The following is a 17,045-nucleotide window of genomic DNA, read 5'->3' as shown; positions in this document are numbered from 1 at the left end:
TGGCCTCGTCGTCATTGGCTCCGGGAGCGAACCGTCGCTTCGGGGTCATGGCGGCGGTTGCGCTCGGGGAGTGGAGTGGGGACTGGAGGGATAGATCCCCTCCAGTCCACATTTAATAGCCTCCCCGGTCACCGACAGGTGGGCCCAAGGGAGACGAGCAGGCAAGCGCCCGGACGCGACCGGACGCCGCGTGCCATCCGCGGCCACGCAAACCTAGCCCAGATTTGGGCCGGGTTTGCGTCGTTCCGGACGCCGCGGCCATCCCATTTGCGGTGCGTCACCGCGTTGGGCCAGGTTTTTATCCGACTGGACCCACCCATCCCGCGGGATGGGTCGCCGCGTTGGAGGTGCCCTTACAATCGCACGCACAGCTCAGCCAATCGCACATGACCATTAGTGGGTGTATACATACTCTCTAATGGGAAAAACTGCTTAGGAAAGAGAACGAACAGGTTCCGCCACTATGCTCCGATGCCTCAGCTTCTATTTTCCGATGTCTTAGTTTCTATCCTCTGAAGGCTTTTTTTTTATAGCGAAAGACAGAACACAGACGTAGACTCACACACCCACACATACCCTACCCTATGAGCATCTTCGAGAGGCCGAGTCAAAGAAACTTCATTCGACGGGTCTTGAGATTAACGAAGTAAAAAATATTCCACCTTTTTATGAGACATCAAAGTGTTAAACGTGGGATTTGAAGGGGGTGCCACTTCCCCCTAACCACTCAACCATAGTCCATAGGTTGATTCTCCTAGAAGTCTATGTTCTTACCTCTACAGCATGTGGAGCATCGTGAATTCTTTACGAAAATGTCTACACAGTTGAAATATATGATGAGATATACTTTTTTCAACACATATGGCATCGTGATCTCTTAGTCGACCTTCCTTCCTCTTACTTTTTTTTTATTTTTCTTGGATACTAGTTGAGAACTACAATTTTAATGATTTTAACTCGTGAATTGGTACAATTCCGTGCATCTTACCTATACAGAGACCAAGCGTACTGTTTTATTAGGCAATAAAACGCCTATTATTCTAGTATAAAGAAGTCATATGTGTTAGACGTATATATCTGTATATTGTAGTTTCCCCATATGTTAGGGGGCTTCCTGCATATTTCTACCTATACATGTACTATATATTGTGGCCTTTGGCCCCCTGGTAATACAACAAGCATATTACTCTAACATGGTATCAGAGCTAAAATTGATCCTCCTCCTCTAGTCCGTACGGCCGACGTTCAAGCTTGTTCCGGCCGATCCAGTTTCTCTCTCCGCTCATCTGCCCGACGCCCGGGCCGATCTTCCCTGCGTGTCGATCTCGTCCGAACTGCGGCTCCGCTCGATCCGTACGCCCGCGTGAGGCCGCCGCCTGCTCCCGCGTGAGGCCGCCTTGCCCGCGTGAGGCCACCGCCTGCTCCCGCGTGAGGCCGCCGCCAGCTCCCGATCCCGTGCGACCCGCCAGAGGCCTCTCCCTGCTCCCGCGTGAGGCCTCGATCTCCCCGCTCTCCCATCGAGTCGCCTGCCTGGTCCCTCGACTCGATCCCGCGAGTCCTCGATCGCCCCCAGGTCCCTCGACTCGATCCCGCCAGGTCGCCCGCTCCCGATCCCACCAGGTCGTCGCCCAGGTCGCCCGCTCCCGCCAGGTCGTCGCCCAGGTCGCTAGACCCTCTGCTTCCCCCGCTGCCCCGACTGACTTGATCTCCGATCTCCGCTCGTTGACTTGATCCAAAAAAATGAAAGGAAAAAAAAAAGCAAAAAAAAAAAAAAAAAAAAAACTGCTGTCGTCAGCTATGTCTTCTTCCGCTGATCCCGCCTTCTCTTTGGGTCTCCCTTCGGTACTTGGTATTTGTCCGCTGCCTCCGTGTATGATGGCTAGCCATTCTTCATCGCCGTTTGCAGCCTCTTCACGCGGCTCTGCCCGCGCTTCTCCGACTTCGTCTACGTCGGCTCGCCGCTCTACATCGACTTTTGCGGCCTCTTCACGCGACTCTGCCCGCGCTTCGCCGACTTTTGTGGCCTCTTCATGCGGCTCTGCCCGCGCTTCGCCGACTTCGTCTACGTTGGCCCGCCGCTCTACATCGACTTTTGCGGCCTCTTCCCGCGGTTATGGCCGCGCTTCGTCGACTCCGTCTACGTCGGCCTGCCGCTCTACATCGACTTTCGCGGCCTCTTCACGTGGTTATGACCGTGCTTTGCCGACTCTGTCTTCATCGGCGTGTTGCTCTCCGTCGCCCCCTTTGGTGGCCTCTGTGCGTGTGGCTGATAGCTCCTCGTCGGCACCTGATTGTACGTCGACCTCTCCAGTCGCGCCCCTCTCTGCGCATGAGATAGCGCAGCTTCACACTTTGCTTGATGCTTGGGATTCCAGTTTACGTCAGCAGCCTCGCGGTCCGAGTCTCCGCCCTCGTCCTCATTGCACCTACTGTGGCAAGGTTGGCCACACTTCCTCCACCTGTTGGACGCGGGATCCCAGTTTACGTCAGCAGTTCCAGGATCGTCAGCAGGCTGGCTCTTCAGGATCTTCTGCAGTTGCACTCTACGATCGGGACATTCTCGGGGTCTTCGTGGTCTGCTCGCTACTACGGACTCTTCCTCGCCGGGCGCCGCCGGGTTACGTGGATCGCTCTTCGGCACCGCGCGACCACCGGTTTCTACACGATCAGTACGTCCCCGTGGTATCTGGATTCTGGAGCTTCCTTTCATATGACCTCTGAGTCTTCTATTCTGTCTGCTCTTCGGTCTCTTATTTCTCCTGTCCGTGTTATCACGGCTGATGGTACCTCTATTCCTGTTTCTAGTAGAGGTACCCTTTCTACTCCCTCTTTCTCTGTCCCTGATGTTTCTCATGTTCCTCGCCTTCAGATGAACCTTTTCTCTGCTAGCCAGCTCACCGATTCTGGTTGTCGCGTCATTCTTGACGCTGAGTCTTGTGCGGTTCAGGATCGTCGCACACAGGCCCTGGTTGGAGCTGGCCCTCGTAGCCGTAAGTCTCCGGGGCTTTGGGAGTTAGACTGGCTTCGTGTTCCTTCCGCTGCCACTCCATCTGCCAGTTCTCCTCCGGTTGTTGCCTCTGTCACCGGCTCTTTTCAGCAGTGGCATCATCGTCTTGGTTACCTTTGTGACTCTCGCCTGTCGTCTTTGGTTCATCGTGGCCTTCTGGGGTCTGTCTCTGGAGATGGGTCGTTACACTGTCAGGGCTGTAGGTTAGGCAAACAGATTCAGCTTCCTTATCCTACTAGTGTGTCTGTCTCGCAGCGACCGTTCGATTTAGTCCATTCAGATGTTTGGGGTCCGGCTCCCTTCGCTTCGAAAGGGGGCCATCGATACTATATCTTATTCATTGATGATTTTTCACGGTACACCTGGGTGTTTTTCATGCACTCTCGCAGTGAGGTGCTCTCTATTTATCAGCGTTTTGTGGCCATGGTCCGCACTCAGTATTCCTCACCCATTCGCGTGTTCCGTGCTGATTCTGCTGGTGAGTATATCTCCCAGCACCTTCGTGGTGTCCTTGCTAAGGAGGGCACCCTCGCTCAGTTTTCTTGTCCCGGCGCGCATGCTCAAAATGGCGTCGCCGAGCGTAAGCATCGTCATCTTCTTGAGACCACCCGTGCTATGATGATTGCTTCTTCTCTTCCGCCACATTTCTGGGCTGAGGCTGTTGCTACGTCGGCCCACCTCATTAACATTCAGCCTTCCGCTGCTCTACATGGTGGCATTCCTCTCGAGCATCTCTCTGGTGTTTCTCCAGACTACTCGACTCTCCGTTCATTTGGTTGCGTCTGCTATGTCCTTCTGCCTCCTCGTGAACGCACCAAACTAACCGCTCAGTCTGTTGAGTGTGTTTTTCTCGGATACAGTGATGAGCATAAGGGCTATCGCTGTTGGGACCCCGTTGGTCGTCGGATGCGCATCTCTCGTGAAGTCACGTTTGATGAGACGCGTCCCTTCTATCCTCGCCCCACCTCGGGTACTTACCCGGTGGATGATATCTCTTTTCTTCTTTTTCCGGATGCACCCCCTGCTGTTTCTCCTCCCATCCCTCCTACTTCTGATGCGCCCCCCTCGGCGCCATCCTCTCGTTCGTCTAGTCCACCTAGTACTCCTCGTTCTCCGGCTTCGGCTCCTTCCGATGCTGTCCCTTCTTCCTCTTCTTCTGATGACTTGTCTTCTGCAGATGAGCTTCCCCCTTCACGGCCTGTGCGTCAGCGTCGTGCTCCAGCTCGTTACTCTCCTAGTCAGTATGGTCTCTCTGTCGTTTCCGAGCCGACTTCTTATCGGGATGCCGAGCGTCATCCTGAATGGCAGCTTGCCATGGCTGAGGAGATCGCTGCGCTTGAGCGCACTGGCACTTGCGATCTTGTTTCTCCCCCTTCTGGTGTTCGTCCTACCACGTGTAATTGGATCTATAAAATTAAGACTCGCTCTGATGGATCTCTTGAGCGCTATAAAGCGCGTCTTGTGGCTCGTGGCTTTCAGCAGGAGCACGGGCGTGACTATGATGAGACTTTTGCCCCTGTGGCTCATATGACTATTGTGCGTACCCTTCTTGCTGTTGCTTCTGTTCGCCGCTGGTCTGTCTCCCAGCTTGATGTTCAGAATGCTTTTCTTAATGGCGAGTTGAGTGAGGAGGTTTACATGCAGCCTCCTCCTGGGTATTCTGTTCCCGATGGGATGGTTTGTCGTCTTCGACGTTCTCTCTATGGTCTCAAACAGGCCCCTCGTGCCTGGTTTGAGCGCTTCGCCTCTGTGGTGACTGCTGCTGGTTTCTCTCCTAGTCTTCATGATCCAGCACTTTTCGTTCACAGTTCTCCTCGTGGACATACTCTTCTTCTTCTTTATGTTGATGATATGATCATTACTGGTGATGATCCTGAGTATATTGCCTTCATCAAGGCTCGTCTTTGTGATCAGTTTCTTATGACTGATCTTGGTCCTCTTCGCTATTTTCTTGGCATTGAGGTTTCCTCCACTTCTGATGGCTTTTCTATCTCTCAGGAAAAGTACATTCAGGATCTTCTTGCTCGTGCTGCTCTTGGGGATGAGCGCACAGTCGATACTCCTATGGAGCTTAATGTTAAGCTTCGTCCTACTGATGGTGATCCTCTTCCTGATCCCACCCGTTATCGCCACCTTGTTGGGAGTCTTGTTTATCTTGCTGTCACTCGGCCTGATATTTCTTATCCTGTTCATATTCTGAGTCAGTTTGTCTCAGCTCCTACCACTGTTCACTATAGTCATCTCCTCCGTGTTCTACGTTACCTTCGTGGCACGATCACTCGTCGCCTTTTCTTTCCCCGTTCCAGCTCTCTCCAGCTCCAGTGCTATTCGGATGCTACGTGGGCGAGTGATCCTACGGATCCTCGTTCACTTTCTGCTTACTGTGTGTTTCTTGGTGGTTCGCTTGTTGCTTGGAAGATGAAGAAATAGGTCGCAGTTTCCCGTTCGAGTGTTGAGGCTGAGTTGCGGGCTATGGCTTTGTTGATTGCTGAGGTGACTTGGTTACGGTGGTTGCTTGCAGATTTTGGGGTCTCCGTTACGACACCCACTCCACTTTTGTCTGACAGTACAGGTGCTATCAGTATTGCACGTGATCCGGTCAAGCATGAGCTGACCAAGCATATTGGTGTTGATGCTTTTTACACACGTGCTCAGGTGCAGGATGATGTTGTTGCGGTTCATTATGTGCCTTCAGATTTACAGTTGGCGGATTTCTTTACGAAGGCACAGACTCGAGCGCAGCATGATTTCTTACTCTCCAAACTCAGTGTTGTGGATCCACCATGAGTTTGAGGGGGGGGGGGGGTGTTAGACGTATATATCTGTATATTGTAGTTTCCCCATATGTTAGGGGGCTTCCTGCATATTTCCACCTGTACATGTACTATATATTGTGGCCTTTGGCCCCCTGGTAATACAACAAGCATATTACTCTAACAATATGCATCACTTTGATGCAGAGGTTGGGTATGCCCCCATTTAAAAAAAAAAGTTATCGAAAAAAGAAGAAGGGATAAGGCGATGATGGGACAAGAAGGAAAAGAGGGGATGGAGATGGCACCTCCTTTTTAGCCATGGCTTTTTCTAATTTTAGATGACCTTTAAGCCTCAGCATTGGACAATGGGTAGCAGCACATGAAGATGATGATTTTCTAATTTAAAAGAACCATCTGAGGTACTATAATGTACAGTATTTACCTTTTTAAAAAGAAAGAATTCCTTCAGCTCTAAATACTTCGCCTACATTTTGGCAAAATATGCGAAAGTATTTAGAGCTAGAGAGTACAATTTTTGCTTTAATTAACTGGTACACAAAACTAGAAAGGAATACATGTACTTATAGCCAGATAGTATCTCCGTGAGAGAGATCTGTTAGCTATTGCACTACTCGCTGTCTATCTATCTATAAATAGCAATCGACCTTCCAGGAGAGCTGCATCGTGCTTCCTCCCTCCAAAACAACTCACTCAGCTTGTTAAAAAAAACAACTCACTCCTATAGTAGTACCATGGAGTTTCCAGGTACCTGGTGCTGGTGCGGCGCTGTGGCTCTTGTTTCCATCATCATCACCGTGTTATCCACCAAGAACAAGAACTCAAGGGCGAGGTATCCAGAAGGAACTCAGCTCACTCCACCTCTAGTCAGTGGCCCCGATCTCCTCCGGCTAATACCCACCCTCCTGAGCAAAGGCGGCCTGCCGGCGGTGTTCACTGGTCTATATGCCAAGTATGGCAGTGTGTTCAGGGTCAGCTTCTTAGGGTTCAAGATGATATTCTTGGCCGAGCCAGAAGTCACGCCCCATTTCTACCATGGTTTGGACTCCGAGATTAGCCACGGGGACCTCTATGAGTTCACCGTGCCAATTTTCGGATCCGCGATCGGTTTAGCGAGGGACATCGCTACTCGGAATGAGCAGAAGCGCTTCCACTTTGATGCACTCAAGCCATCGAGATTGCCCGGCGACTTTGCTCCGATGCTGCAGGAAGTGGAGGTGCGTAGCCTAGCAAACATAATCCCCTGGAATATCTACATGTCTATATAGATATCGAGTATTATTTTGAAAATATACTATAGATAACTTGCTTGTTTCCATGTACGCAGAGTTACTTTGGCAAATGGGGAAAGGAGGGCATAGTTGATTTGAAGTTTGAGTTTGATCGATTAATCATGTTGATGGCTTGCCGATGTTTCCTTGGAATCGGAGAAGAGGTCCGGGAAAAAATGTTTGATGAGATCGACGCGTTGTTCCGTGAGCTCGCAAAGGGCATGAAGTTGGCTAGCATCTTATTTCCATATCTCCCCACTCCATTAAACCGGAGCCGCGATAGGGCGCGCATCAGGCTAACTGAAATACTATCTGATGTGGTGGAGACCCGCAAGAGGTCGGGCAGAGTGGAGGAGGACACACTCCAGAGATTCATCGACTCCAGGTATAAAGATGGCAGCCCTACATCAGTAGAAGAGGTAGTGGGAATGACCATAAGCTTGCTATTTGCTGGAAAGCATAACAGCTCTGTCGCTACTATTTATAGTGCAGCTTGTCTGCTCACTCACCCAACCTACTTGAAAGCCGTCATTGAGGAGCAGGAACAAATCGCCAAGAAATACAAGGATGGTATAGACTTCAATGCCGTCATGGAGATGGAGATGCTTCATAATTGCATGAAGGAGACGATAAGGATGCACCCTCCGTCACTAGCGTTAGTTCGCAAGGCGCATCTGCCCTTCACGGTGCAAACAAAAGAGGGCAAACAGTACCAAATCCCGCAAGACCACCCGGTAGCAACTCTTATTCATGTCAACAACTATATTCCTTATATCTATAAGGATCCTCACGTATATGACCCATACCGGTTTGGCCGGGAAAGGAAAGAGGACATAGCAGGTGGCAAGCTCTCTTTCATGTCATTTGGCGCTGGTCGCCACGTTTGCATCGGCGAGGGAAACGCTTATCTGCAGATGAAACTGATATGGAGCCATTTGCTAAGGAACTTTGAACTTGAATTGATCTCTCCTTTCCCCGAGACAGACTGGAGCAATTTTGTGGGAAAGCCAAAAGGAAATCTGTTTGTAAGATACAAGAGAATCGGCTCTGCCAAGTCAGTTTAAATTATTTGCTTGTGTGCAACCTATATGCATGTAATATTTATGTAAGAGCTGGCTCTGTCCAGTCAATTTAAGTTTATGTAATGAATAATAATTCTTGAGTAATTTAATAATATAATGAATGCAATATGCATCATTCGATGAGGAAAAAAGTTAAAAAAAGCTAGGTTTTGTTGCTCCACCCCGTGACATCCGTAGGAATCGCTCCCGAGCCAAGATCCTCCTGCCCCCACCCTCCTCCGACAACTCCGCCGGTGCCGGCGACCAAGGCCGGTTGATCCCCATGGATCGGAACCGTTTCACCCGTGGAAAGAGGCCGTATGAAGACGTTGACCGAGATTACTCCCGCAGCCGCGACCACGATCTCCGGCAGAAGATCGACCGCGAGCAAGAAGAGCAGAGGAGGCAGCAGCGGCAGCGAGACTTCTCCAACGACCGTGATCGGGACCGAACGGGTCAATCTTCCTGGCGTCATGAGGGAGGCCATCCGAGGCACGATGCGCAGCTTCCCCTCCCCCCTCCTCCACCGGCCTCGCGTGGGCGTGACCCGAGTAGAGGAGCGGCGAACCGGCAGCCTCGCCAAGCTAGGGCACCAGCTAAGGGAGCTGGCTCTTCTAGCCAGGGCGCCTCCAGCACGGTCGCGGCAGGTGGGGCGGGCCCAGCTTTCGCGGACACCAGCCACATCACCTGCTACAATTGTGGTAAGCAGGGCCACGTCCAAGCCGAATGCGCCGCTGAACCCTTCTGTGTCAACTGCAATAAGGTCGGACACCTGTCGGCCATGTGTGCTCTGTTCAATCTGTTGCCAGACCCTTTCTGGGCAGGATTTGGCGGCGGTCAACCGGGATTCTTCTGATGTGAGGTTCAAGAGGAGGAGTTACAGCCTCATGCCAGTAACGCAGCTTTGTTCCTGATTCAAGAAGGAGGCCTCTCAGCAGTGGAGGTTGAAGAAGAATTCAAGGACCTCGTTGAAGAAGATTGGGATTGGCAAGTGAAGAAACTCAACGACACCGACTTCGCGCTCGTTTTCCCCTCAAAAGAAAGTCTTTGCATGTCAATTAGGGGAGGGGACCGACACTGCCGAAGAGAAAACTGAAGACCATTGTGACCCTCCCCACAGGCGATCCTTTGGCGGTAGAAAGGCTTCAAGAAGTGTGGGTCAGATTGTACGGCGTCCCTCCTTCCCTCAGATTCGCAGATCGGCTCCTGATGTGCACCAGGGAAATTGGCAGACCGATTGGGGTGGACACGGACTCGCTGGCACATCCGTTAGGACCGGTGCGGATGTCGTTCGGATTGCGTGCGCCGGTGAAGCTGCTTGAGTCAGTGGTGCTATTCGTCAACATGCAAGGACACAAGGTGACTATTGTGCGGGAGGAAGGCGCTCAGGGGAGTCCTCCACCGCCAGAACAGCAGAACCGTCCGCCCTCAGACAAAGGGGGTGATACGTCTCCAACGTATCGATAATTTCTTATATTCCATGCCACATTATTGATGTTATCTACATGTTTTATGCACACTTTATGTCATATTCGTGCATTTTCTGGAACTAACCTATTAACAAGATGCCGAAGTGCCAGTTGCTGTTTTCTGCTGTTTTTGGTTTCAGAAATCCTAGTAACGAAATATTCTCGGAATTGGACGAAATCAACGCCCAGGGTCCTATTTTGCCACGAAGCTTCCAGAAGTCCGAAGAGGAGACGAAGTGGGGCCACGAGGTGGCCACACCCTAGGGCGGCGCGGCCCCCCCCCCTTGGCCGCGCGGCCCTATGGTGTGGGGCCCTCGTGCCGCCTCCTGACCTGCCCTTCCGCCTACTTAAAGCCTCCGTCGCGAAACCCCCAGTACCGAGAGCCACGATACGGAAAACCTTACTGAGACGCCGCCGCCGCCGATCCCATCTCGGGGGATCCAGGAGATCGCCTCCGGCACCCTGCCGGAGAGGGGATTCATCTCCCAGAGGACTCTACGCCGCCATGGTCGCCTCCGGAGTGATGTGTGAGTAGTCTACCCCTGGACTATGGGTCCATAGCAGTAGCTAGATGGTTGTCTTCTCCCCATTGTGCTTCATTGTCGGATCTTGTGAGCTGCCTAACATGATCAAGATCATCTATCTGTAATTCTATATGTTGCGTTTGTTGGGATCCGATGAATAGAGAATACTTGTTATGTTGATTATCAAAGTTATATCTATGTGTTGTTTATGATCTTGCATGCTCTCCGTTATTAGTAGATGCTCTGGCCAAGTTGATGCTAGTAACTCCAAGAGGGAGTATTTATGCTCGATAGTGGGTTCATGTCTCCGTGAATCTGGAGGAGTGACAAGAACCACTAAGGTTACGGATGTGCTGTTGCCACTAGGGATAAAACATTGGTGCTATGTTCAAGGATGTAGTCACTAATTACATTACGCGCAATACTTAATGCAATTGTCTGTTGTTAGCAACTTAATACTGGAGGGGGTTCGGATGATAACCTGAAGGTGGACTTTTTAGGCATAGATGCATGCTGGATGGCGGTCTATGTACTTTGTCGTAATGCTCAATTAAATCTCACTATACTCATCATAATATGTATGTGCATGGTCATGCCCTCTCTATTTGTCAATTGCCCAACTGTAATTTGTTCACCCAACATGCTGTTTATCTTATGGGAGAGACACCTCTAGTGAACTGTGGACCCCGGTCCAATTCTCTATACTGAAATACAATCTACTGCAATACTGTTCTACTGTTTTCTGCAAACAATCATCTTCCACACAATACGGTTAATCCTTTGTTACAGCAAGCTGGTGAGATTGACAACCTCACTGTTTCGTTGGGGCAAAGTACTTTGGTTGTGTTGTGCAGGTTCCACGTTGGCGCCGGAATCCCTGGTGTTGCGCCGCACTACATCCCGCCGCCATCAACCTTCAACGTGCTTCTTGGCTCCTCCTGGTTCGATAAACCTTGGTTTCTTTCTGAGGGAAAACTTGCTGCTGTGCGCATCATACCTTCCTCTTGGGGTTCCCAACGAACGTGTGAGTTACACGCCATCAAGCTCTTTTTCTGGCGCCGTTGCCGGGGAGATCAAGACACGTTGCAAGGGGAGTCTCCACTTCCCAATCTCTTTACTTTGTTTTTGTCTTGCTTAGTTTTATTTACTACTTTGTTTGCTGCACTAAATCAAAATACAAAAAAATTAGTTGCTAGTTTTACTTTATTTGCTATCTTATTTGCTATATCAAAAACACACAAAAATTAGTTACTTGCATTTACTTTACTTGATTCATCATGTTTCCTTTTAATTTTACCACGAAAAACATACCGGTAGGACGTGGGTCTATAATTGGGAGAAATAATATAGAAGAATTTTTCAATCATGTCAGTACCGTTGACGATTTTGAGGATAGACACTTGGTAGACCTTGCCCCTACCTATGAAATTGCTGCTGCTGCTTTAGTTCGCATGATGAAAACTAAATTTGTTAATCTCAATCCTATAATCCAACACATGTTTCTCACACTTGGTGATATGGAAGAAGGGGAAAAGAAAGATTTTGTTTTAGAAACCCTTCTTAGAGAATTTGGAGGTATAGCAAGAGAGGCTAGAAAGGTCTTTGCTAAATTTAATATGCTTGGTTCTTATACCAATTTTGCTAGTCTCCTTGAAAAGATGGACATAGATAGAATAAGATACACTAATAATATTGATGATGGTGGGGAGATCAAAGCACCAATACCATGTAAACTCCTAGCTATGAATGATGCACTAGAAAATAACTATGCTTGGCTTGTTCCTGAAAATTTGTTTGATGAGAGTAGCACGCCTAAGACTAATGAAAAGGGAGATGCTAAAACTTATGTATCTAATATACTATGCCTGGTTGAGAAAACTCCGCACCCCGCTAAGAATGCACCACCCTCCGATAATACTTGATACACACTTTCTGCGCCTAGCTGAAAGGTGTTAAAGAAAAGCGCTTATGGGAGACAACCCATGTTTTTTTTTACCTACAGTACTTTGTTTTTATTTTGTGTTTTGGAAGTTGTTTACTACTGTAGCAACCTCTTCTTATCTTAGTTTAGTGTTTTGTTGTGCCAAGTAAAGTCGTTGATAGAAAAGTTCATACTAAATTTGGATTATTGCGCAGAAACAGATTTCTTTGCTGTCACGAATCTGGGCTGTTTTCCCTGTAGGTAACTCAGAAAATTATGCCAATTTACGTGAGTGATCCTCAGATATGTACGCAACTTTCATTCAATTTGAGCATTTTCATTTGAGCAAGTCTGGTGCCCCGATAAAATTCGTCAATACGAACTGTTCTGTTTTGACAGATTCTGCCTTTTATTTCGCATTGCCTCTTTTGCTATGTTGGATGAATTTCTTTGATCCATTAATGTCCAGTAGCTTTATGCAATGTCCAGAAGTGTTAAGAATGATTGTGTCACCTCTGAACATGTTAATTTTTATTATCGCTAACCCTCTAATGAGTTGTTCTAAGTTTGGTGTGGAGGAAGTTTTCAAGGATCAAGAGAGGAGTATGATGCAACATGACCAAGGAGAGTGAAAGCTCTAAGCTTGGGGATGCCCCGGTGGTTCACCCCTGCATATTCTAAGAAGACTCAAGCGTCTAAGCTTGGGGATGCCCAAGGCATCCCCTTCTTCATCGACAACATTATCAGGTTCCTCCCCTGAAACTATATTTTTATTCCATCACATCTTATGTGCTTTGCTTGGAGCGTCGGTTTGTTTTTGTCTTTTGTTTTGTTTGAATAAAATGGATCCTAGCATTCACTTTATGGGAGAGAGACACGCTCCGTTGTAGCATATGGACAAGTATGTCCTTAGTTTCTACTCATAGTATTCATGGCGAAATTTCTTCTTCGTTAAATTGTTATATGGTTGGAATTGGAAAATGATACATGTAGTAATTGCTATAAATGTCTTGGGTAATGTGATACTTGGCAATTGTTGTGCTCATGTTTAAGCTCTTGCATCATATACTTTGCACCCATTAATGAAGAAATACATAGAGCATGCTAAAATTTGGTTTGCATATTTAGTTTCTCTAAGGTCTAGATAATTTCTAGTATTGAGTTTGAACAACAAGGAAGACAGTGTAGAGTCTTATAATGTTTTCAATATGTCTTTTATGTGAGTTTTGCTGCACCGGTTCATCCTTGTGTTTGTTTCAAATAAGCCTTGCTAGCCTAAACCTTGTATCGAGAGGGAATACTTCTCATGCATCCAAAATACTTGAGCCAACCACTATGCCAATTTGTGTCCACCATACCTACCTACTACATGGTATTTTCCGCCATTCCAAAGTAAATTGCTTGAGTGCTACCTTTAAAATTCCATCATTCACCTTTGCAATATATAGCTCATGGGACAAATAGCTTAAAAACTATTGTGGTATTGGATATGTAATTATGCACTTTATCTCTTATTAAGTTGCTTGTTGTGCGATAACCATGTTCACTGGGGACGCCATCAACTACTCTTTGTTGAATTTCATGTGAGTTGCTATGCATGTTCGTCTTGTCTGAAGTAAGAGCGATCTACCACCTTATGGTTAAGCATGCATATTGTTAGAGAAGAACATTGGGCCGCTAACTAAAGCCATGATCCATGGTGGAAGTTTCAGTTTTGGACATATATCCTCAATCTCAAATGAGAAAATTATTAATTGTTGTTACATGCTTATGCATAAAAGAGGAGTCCATTATCTGTTGTCTATGTTGTCCCGGTATGGATGTCTAAGTTGAGAATAATCAATAGCGAGAAATCCAATGCGAGCTTTCTCCTTAGACCTTTGTACAGGCGGCATAGAGGTACCCCTTTGTGACACTTGGTTAAAACATGTGCATTGTGATGATCCGGTAGTCCAAGCTAATTAGGACAAGGTGCGGGCACTATTAGTATACTATGCATGAGGCTTGCAACTTGTAAGATATAATTTACATGATACATATGCTTTATTACTACCGTTGACAAAATTGTTTCATGTTTTCAAAATCAAAGCTCTAGCACAAATATAGCAATCGATGCTTTTCCTCTATGGAGGACAATTCTTTTACTTTCAATGTTGAGTCAGTTCACCTATTTCTCTCCACCTCAAGAAGCAAACACTTGTGTGAACTGTGCATTGATTCCTACATACTTGCATATTGCACTTATTATATTACTCTATGTTGACAATATCCATGAGATATACATGTTATAAGTTGAAAGCAACCGCTGAAACTTAATCTTCCTTTGTGTTGCTTCAATGCCTTTACTTTGAATTATTGCTTTATGAGTTAACTCTTATGCAAGACTTATTGATGCTTGTCTTGAAGTGCTATTCATGAAAAGTCTTTGCTATATGATTCACTTGTTTACTCATGTTATATACATTGTTTTGATCGCTGCATTCACTACATATGCTTTACAAATAGTATGATCAAGGTTATGATGGCATGTCACTCCAGAAATTATCTGTGTTATCGTTTTACCTGCTCGGGACGAGCAGAACTAAGCTTGGGGATGCTGATACGTCTCCAACGTATCGATAATTTCTTATGTTCCATGCCACATTATTGATGTTATCTACATGTTTTATGCACACTTTATATCATATTCGTGCATTTTCTGGAACTAACCTATTAACAAGATGCCGAAGTGCCGATTCTTTGTTTTCTGCTGTTTTTGGTTTCAGAAATCCTAGTAACGAAATATTCTCGGAATTGGACGAAATCAACGCCCAGGGTCCTATTTTGCCACGAAGCTTCCAGAAGTCCGAAGAGGAGACGAAGTGGGGCCACGAGGTGGCCACACCCTAGGGCAGCGCGCCCCCCCCCCCTTGGCCGCGCGGCCCTGTGGTGTGGGGCCCTCGTGCCGCCTCCTGACCTGCCCTTCCGCCTACTTAAAGCCTCCGTCGCGAAACCCCCAGTACCGAGAGCCACGATACGGAAAACCTTACTGAGACGCCGCCGCCGCCGATCCCATCTCGGGGATCCAGAGATCGCCTGCGTCACCCTGCCGGAGAGGGGATTCATCTCCCGGAGGACTCTACGCCGCCATGGTCGCCTCCGGAGTGATGTGTGAGTAGTCTACCCCTGGACTATGGGTCCATAGCAGTAGCTAGATGGTTGTCTTCTCCCCATTGTGCTTCATTGTCGGATCTTGTGAGCTGCCTAACATGATCAAGATCATCTATCTGTAATTCTATATGTTGCGTTTGTTGGGATCCGATGAATAGAGAATACTTGTTATGTTGATTATCAAAGTTATATCTATGTGTTGTTTATGATCTTGCAGGCTCTCCGTTATTAGTAGATGCTCTGGCCAAGTTGATGCTAGTAACTCCAAGAGGGAGTATTTATGCTCGATAGTGGGTTCATGTCTCCGTGAATCTGGAGGAGTGACAAGAACCACTAAGGTTACGGATGTGCTGTTGCCACTAGGGATAAAACATTGGTGCTATGTTCAAGGATGTAGTCACTAATTACATTACGCGCAATACTTAATGCAATTGTCTGTTGTTAGCAACTTAATACTGGAGGGGGTTCGGATGATAACCTGAAGGTGGACTTTTTAGGCATAGATGCATGCTGGATGGCGGTCTATGTACTTTGTCGTAATGCCCAATTAAATCTCACTATACTCATCATAATATGTATGTGCATGGTCATGCCCTCTCTATTTGTCAATTGCCCAACTGTAATTTGTTCACCCAACATGCTGTTTATCTTATGGGAGAGACACCTCTAGTGAACTGTGGACCCCGGTCCAATTCTCTATACTGAAATACAATCTACTACAATACTGTTCTACTGTTTTCTGCAAACAATCATCTTCCACACAATACGGTTAATCCTTTGTTACAGCAAGCCGGTGAGATTGACAACCTCACTGTTTCGTTGGGGCAAAGTACTTTGGTTGTGTTGTGCAGGTTCCACGTTGGCGCCGAAATCCCTGGTGTTGCGCCGCACTACATCCCGCCGCCATCAACCTTCAACGTGCTTCTTGGCTCCTCCTGGTTCGATAAACCTTGGTTTCTTTCTGAGGGAAAACTTGCTGCTGTGCGCATCATACCTTCCTCTTGGGGTTCCCAACGAACGTGTGAGTTACACGCCATCAGGGGGCGACAAGGATGAAGACTACGACGAATCGGATGACAACCGTTGGGACGGATGGTGTGGTCGACATGCCTCCAGGGATCGCTCTCCAGCCTCGGCACCGGTGGGCGGTGCGGTGGGCCCGGCGTGCAAATCTGTGGCCTTGTAGCCTGTCATCTCGGAAGCAGGAAGCCTCGACCCTCATCAACCTACCACAGCACAACCTCGAGCCCAGCGGCGCCCCTTAACCAGTATGGATCCAACTTCACCAAGCATGGGGATGTTTTCCCGCTGATGTCGAAGCTCAACACACCCGCCAGCTCGGAACCACAGACCCCGGTAGTGGCGATCGAGCGCCTGCCCCACCTCCCAGAGACCATAGCTGTCACGCCAGAAGCTCTGACCTGTTCCGACTCAAGCCCAACAATCCAGGATGACTGCCAGGGATAGAGAGTGCAGGAGCAAGAGCAACAATGACCGCCCGTCCAGAAGACTGTTGACGGAAGATTCGGTGGCGACCCGTCTGACTTTTGGCGGAGAAGAAGGTGCAGCCAAGTCCAACAAGAAACCGTTGCCAGGTACGCCCCCTCTCTCCGAATTTACTATCATGCAAGATAGGGAAATAGCACAAGCAGAGTTGGCGCTGGCCAGGCATAAAATTGACTTGGAAAAGGCGGCCGAGGTGGCGGCTGCGGAGTGTCCTCCCTCCTGGTTGGGGGAAGGAACGGAGGGCGCTCGGGTTGAGTCTGGGACGCAGGAGACCCTCGTGGGTGATGGCCCTCCTATGGCCGAGTGGGTCACAGACCGGTTACCCGCCAAGCACGGGCTTTGGGAAGAGTTTCCCAATGAGG

The 17,045-nt window shown here is 48.2% G+C and overlaps 1 protein-coding gene across 1 annotated transcript; it reads left to right on the top strand.

Annotated features, from left to right (window-relative positions):
- Positions 1–6,438: 6,438 nt before the first annotated feature.
- Positions 6,439–8,218, top strand: LOC127314227 (obtusifoliol 14-alpha demethylase). The gene is made up of 2 exons (XM_051344681.2): positions 6,439–6,998; positions 7,109–8,218. Exons 1-2 carry the CDS (start codon positions 6,516–6,518, stop codon positions 8,114–8,116), a joined length of 1,491 nt encoding a protein of 496 aa, XP_051200641.1. The 5' UTR covers positions 6,439–6,515; the 3' UTR covers positions 8,117–8,218.
- Positions 8,219–17,045: the final 8,827 nt, after the last annotated feature.

This window comes from Lolium perenne, chromosome 7 (genome assembly GCF_019359855.2).
Source record: "Lolium perenne isolate Kyuss_39 chromosome 7, Kyuss_2.0, whole genome shotgun sequence".
NCBI lineage: Eukaryota > Viridiplantae > Streptophyta > Magnoliopsida > Poales > Poaceae > Lolium > Lolium perenne.
The sequence above is the reverse complement of the archived record's forward strand: the minus strand, read 5'-3'. Positions and strand labels throughout refer to the sequence as shown.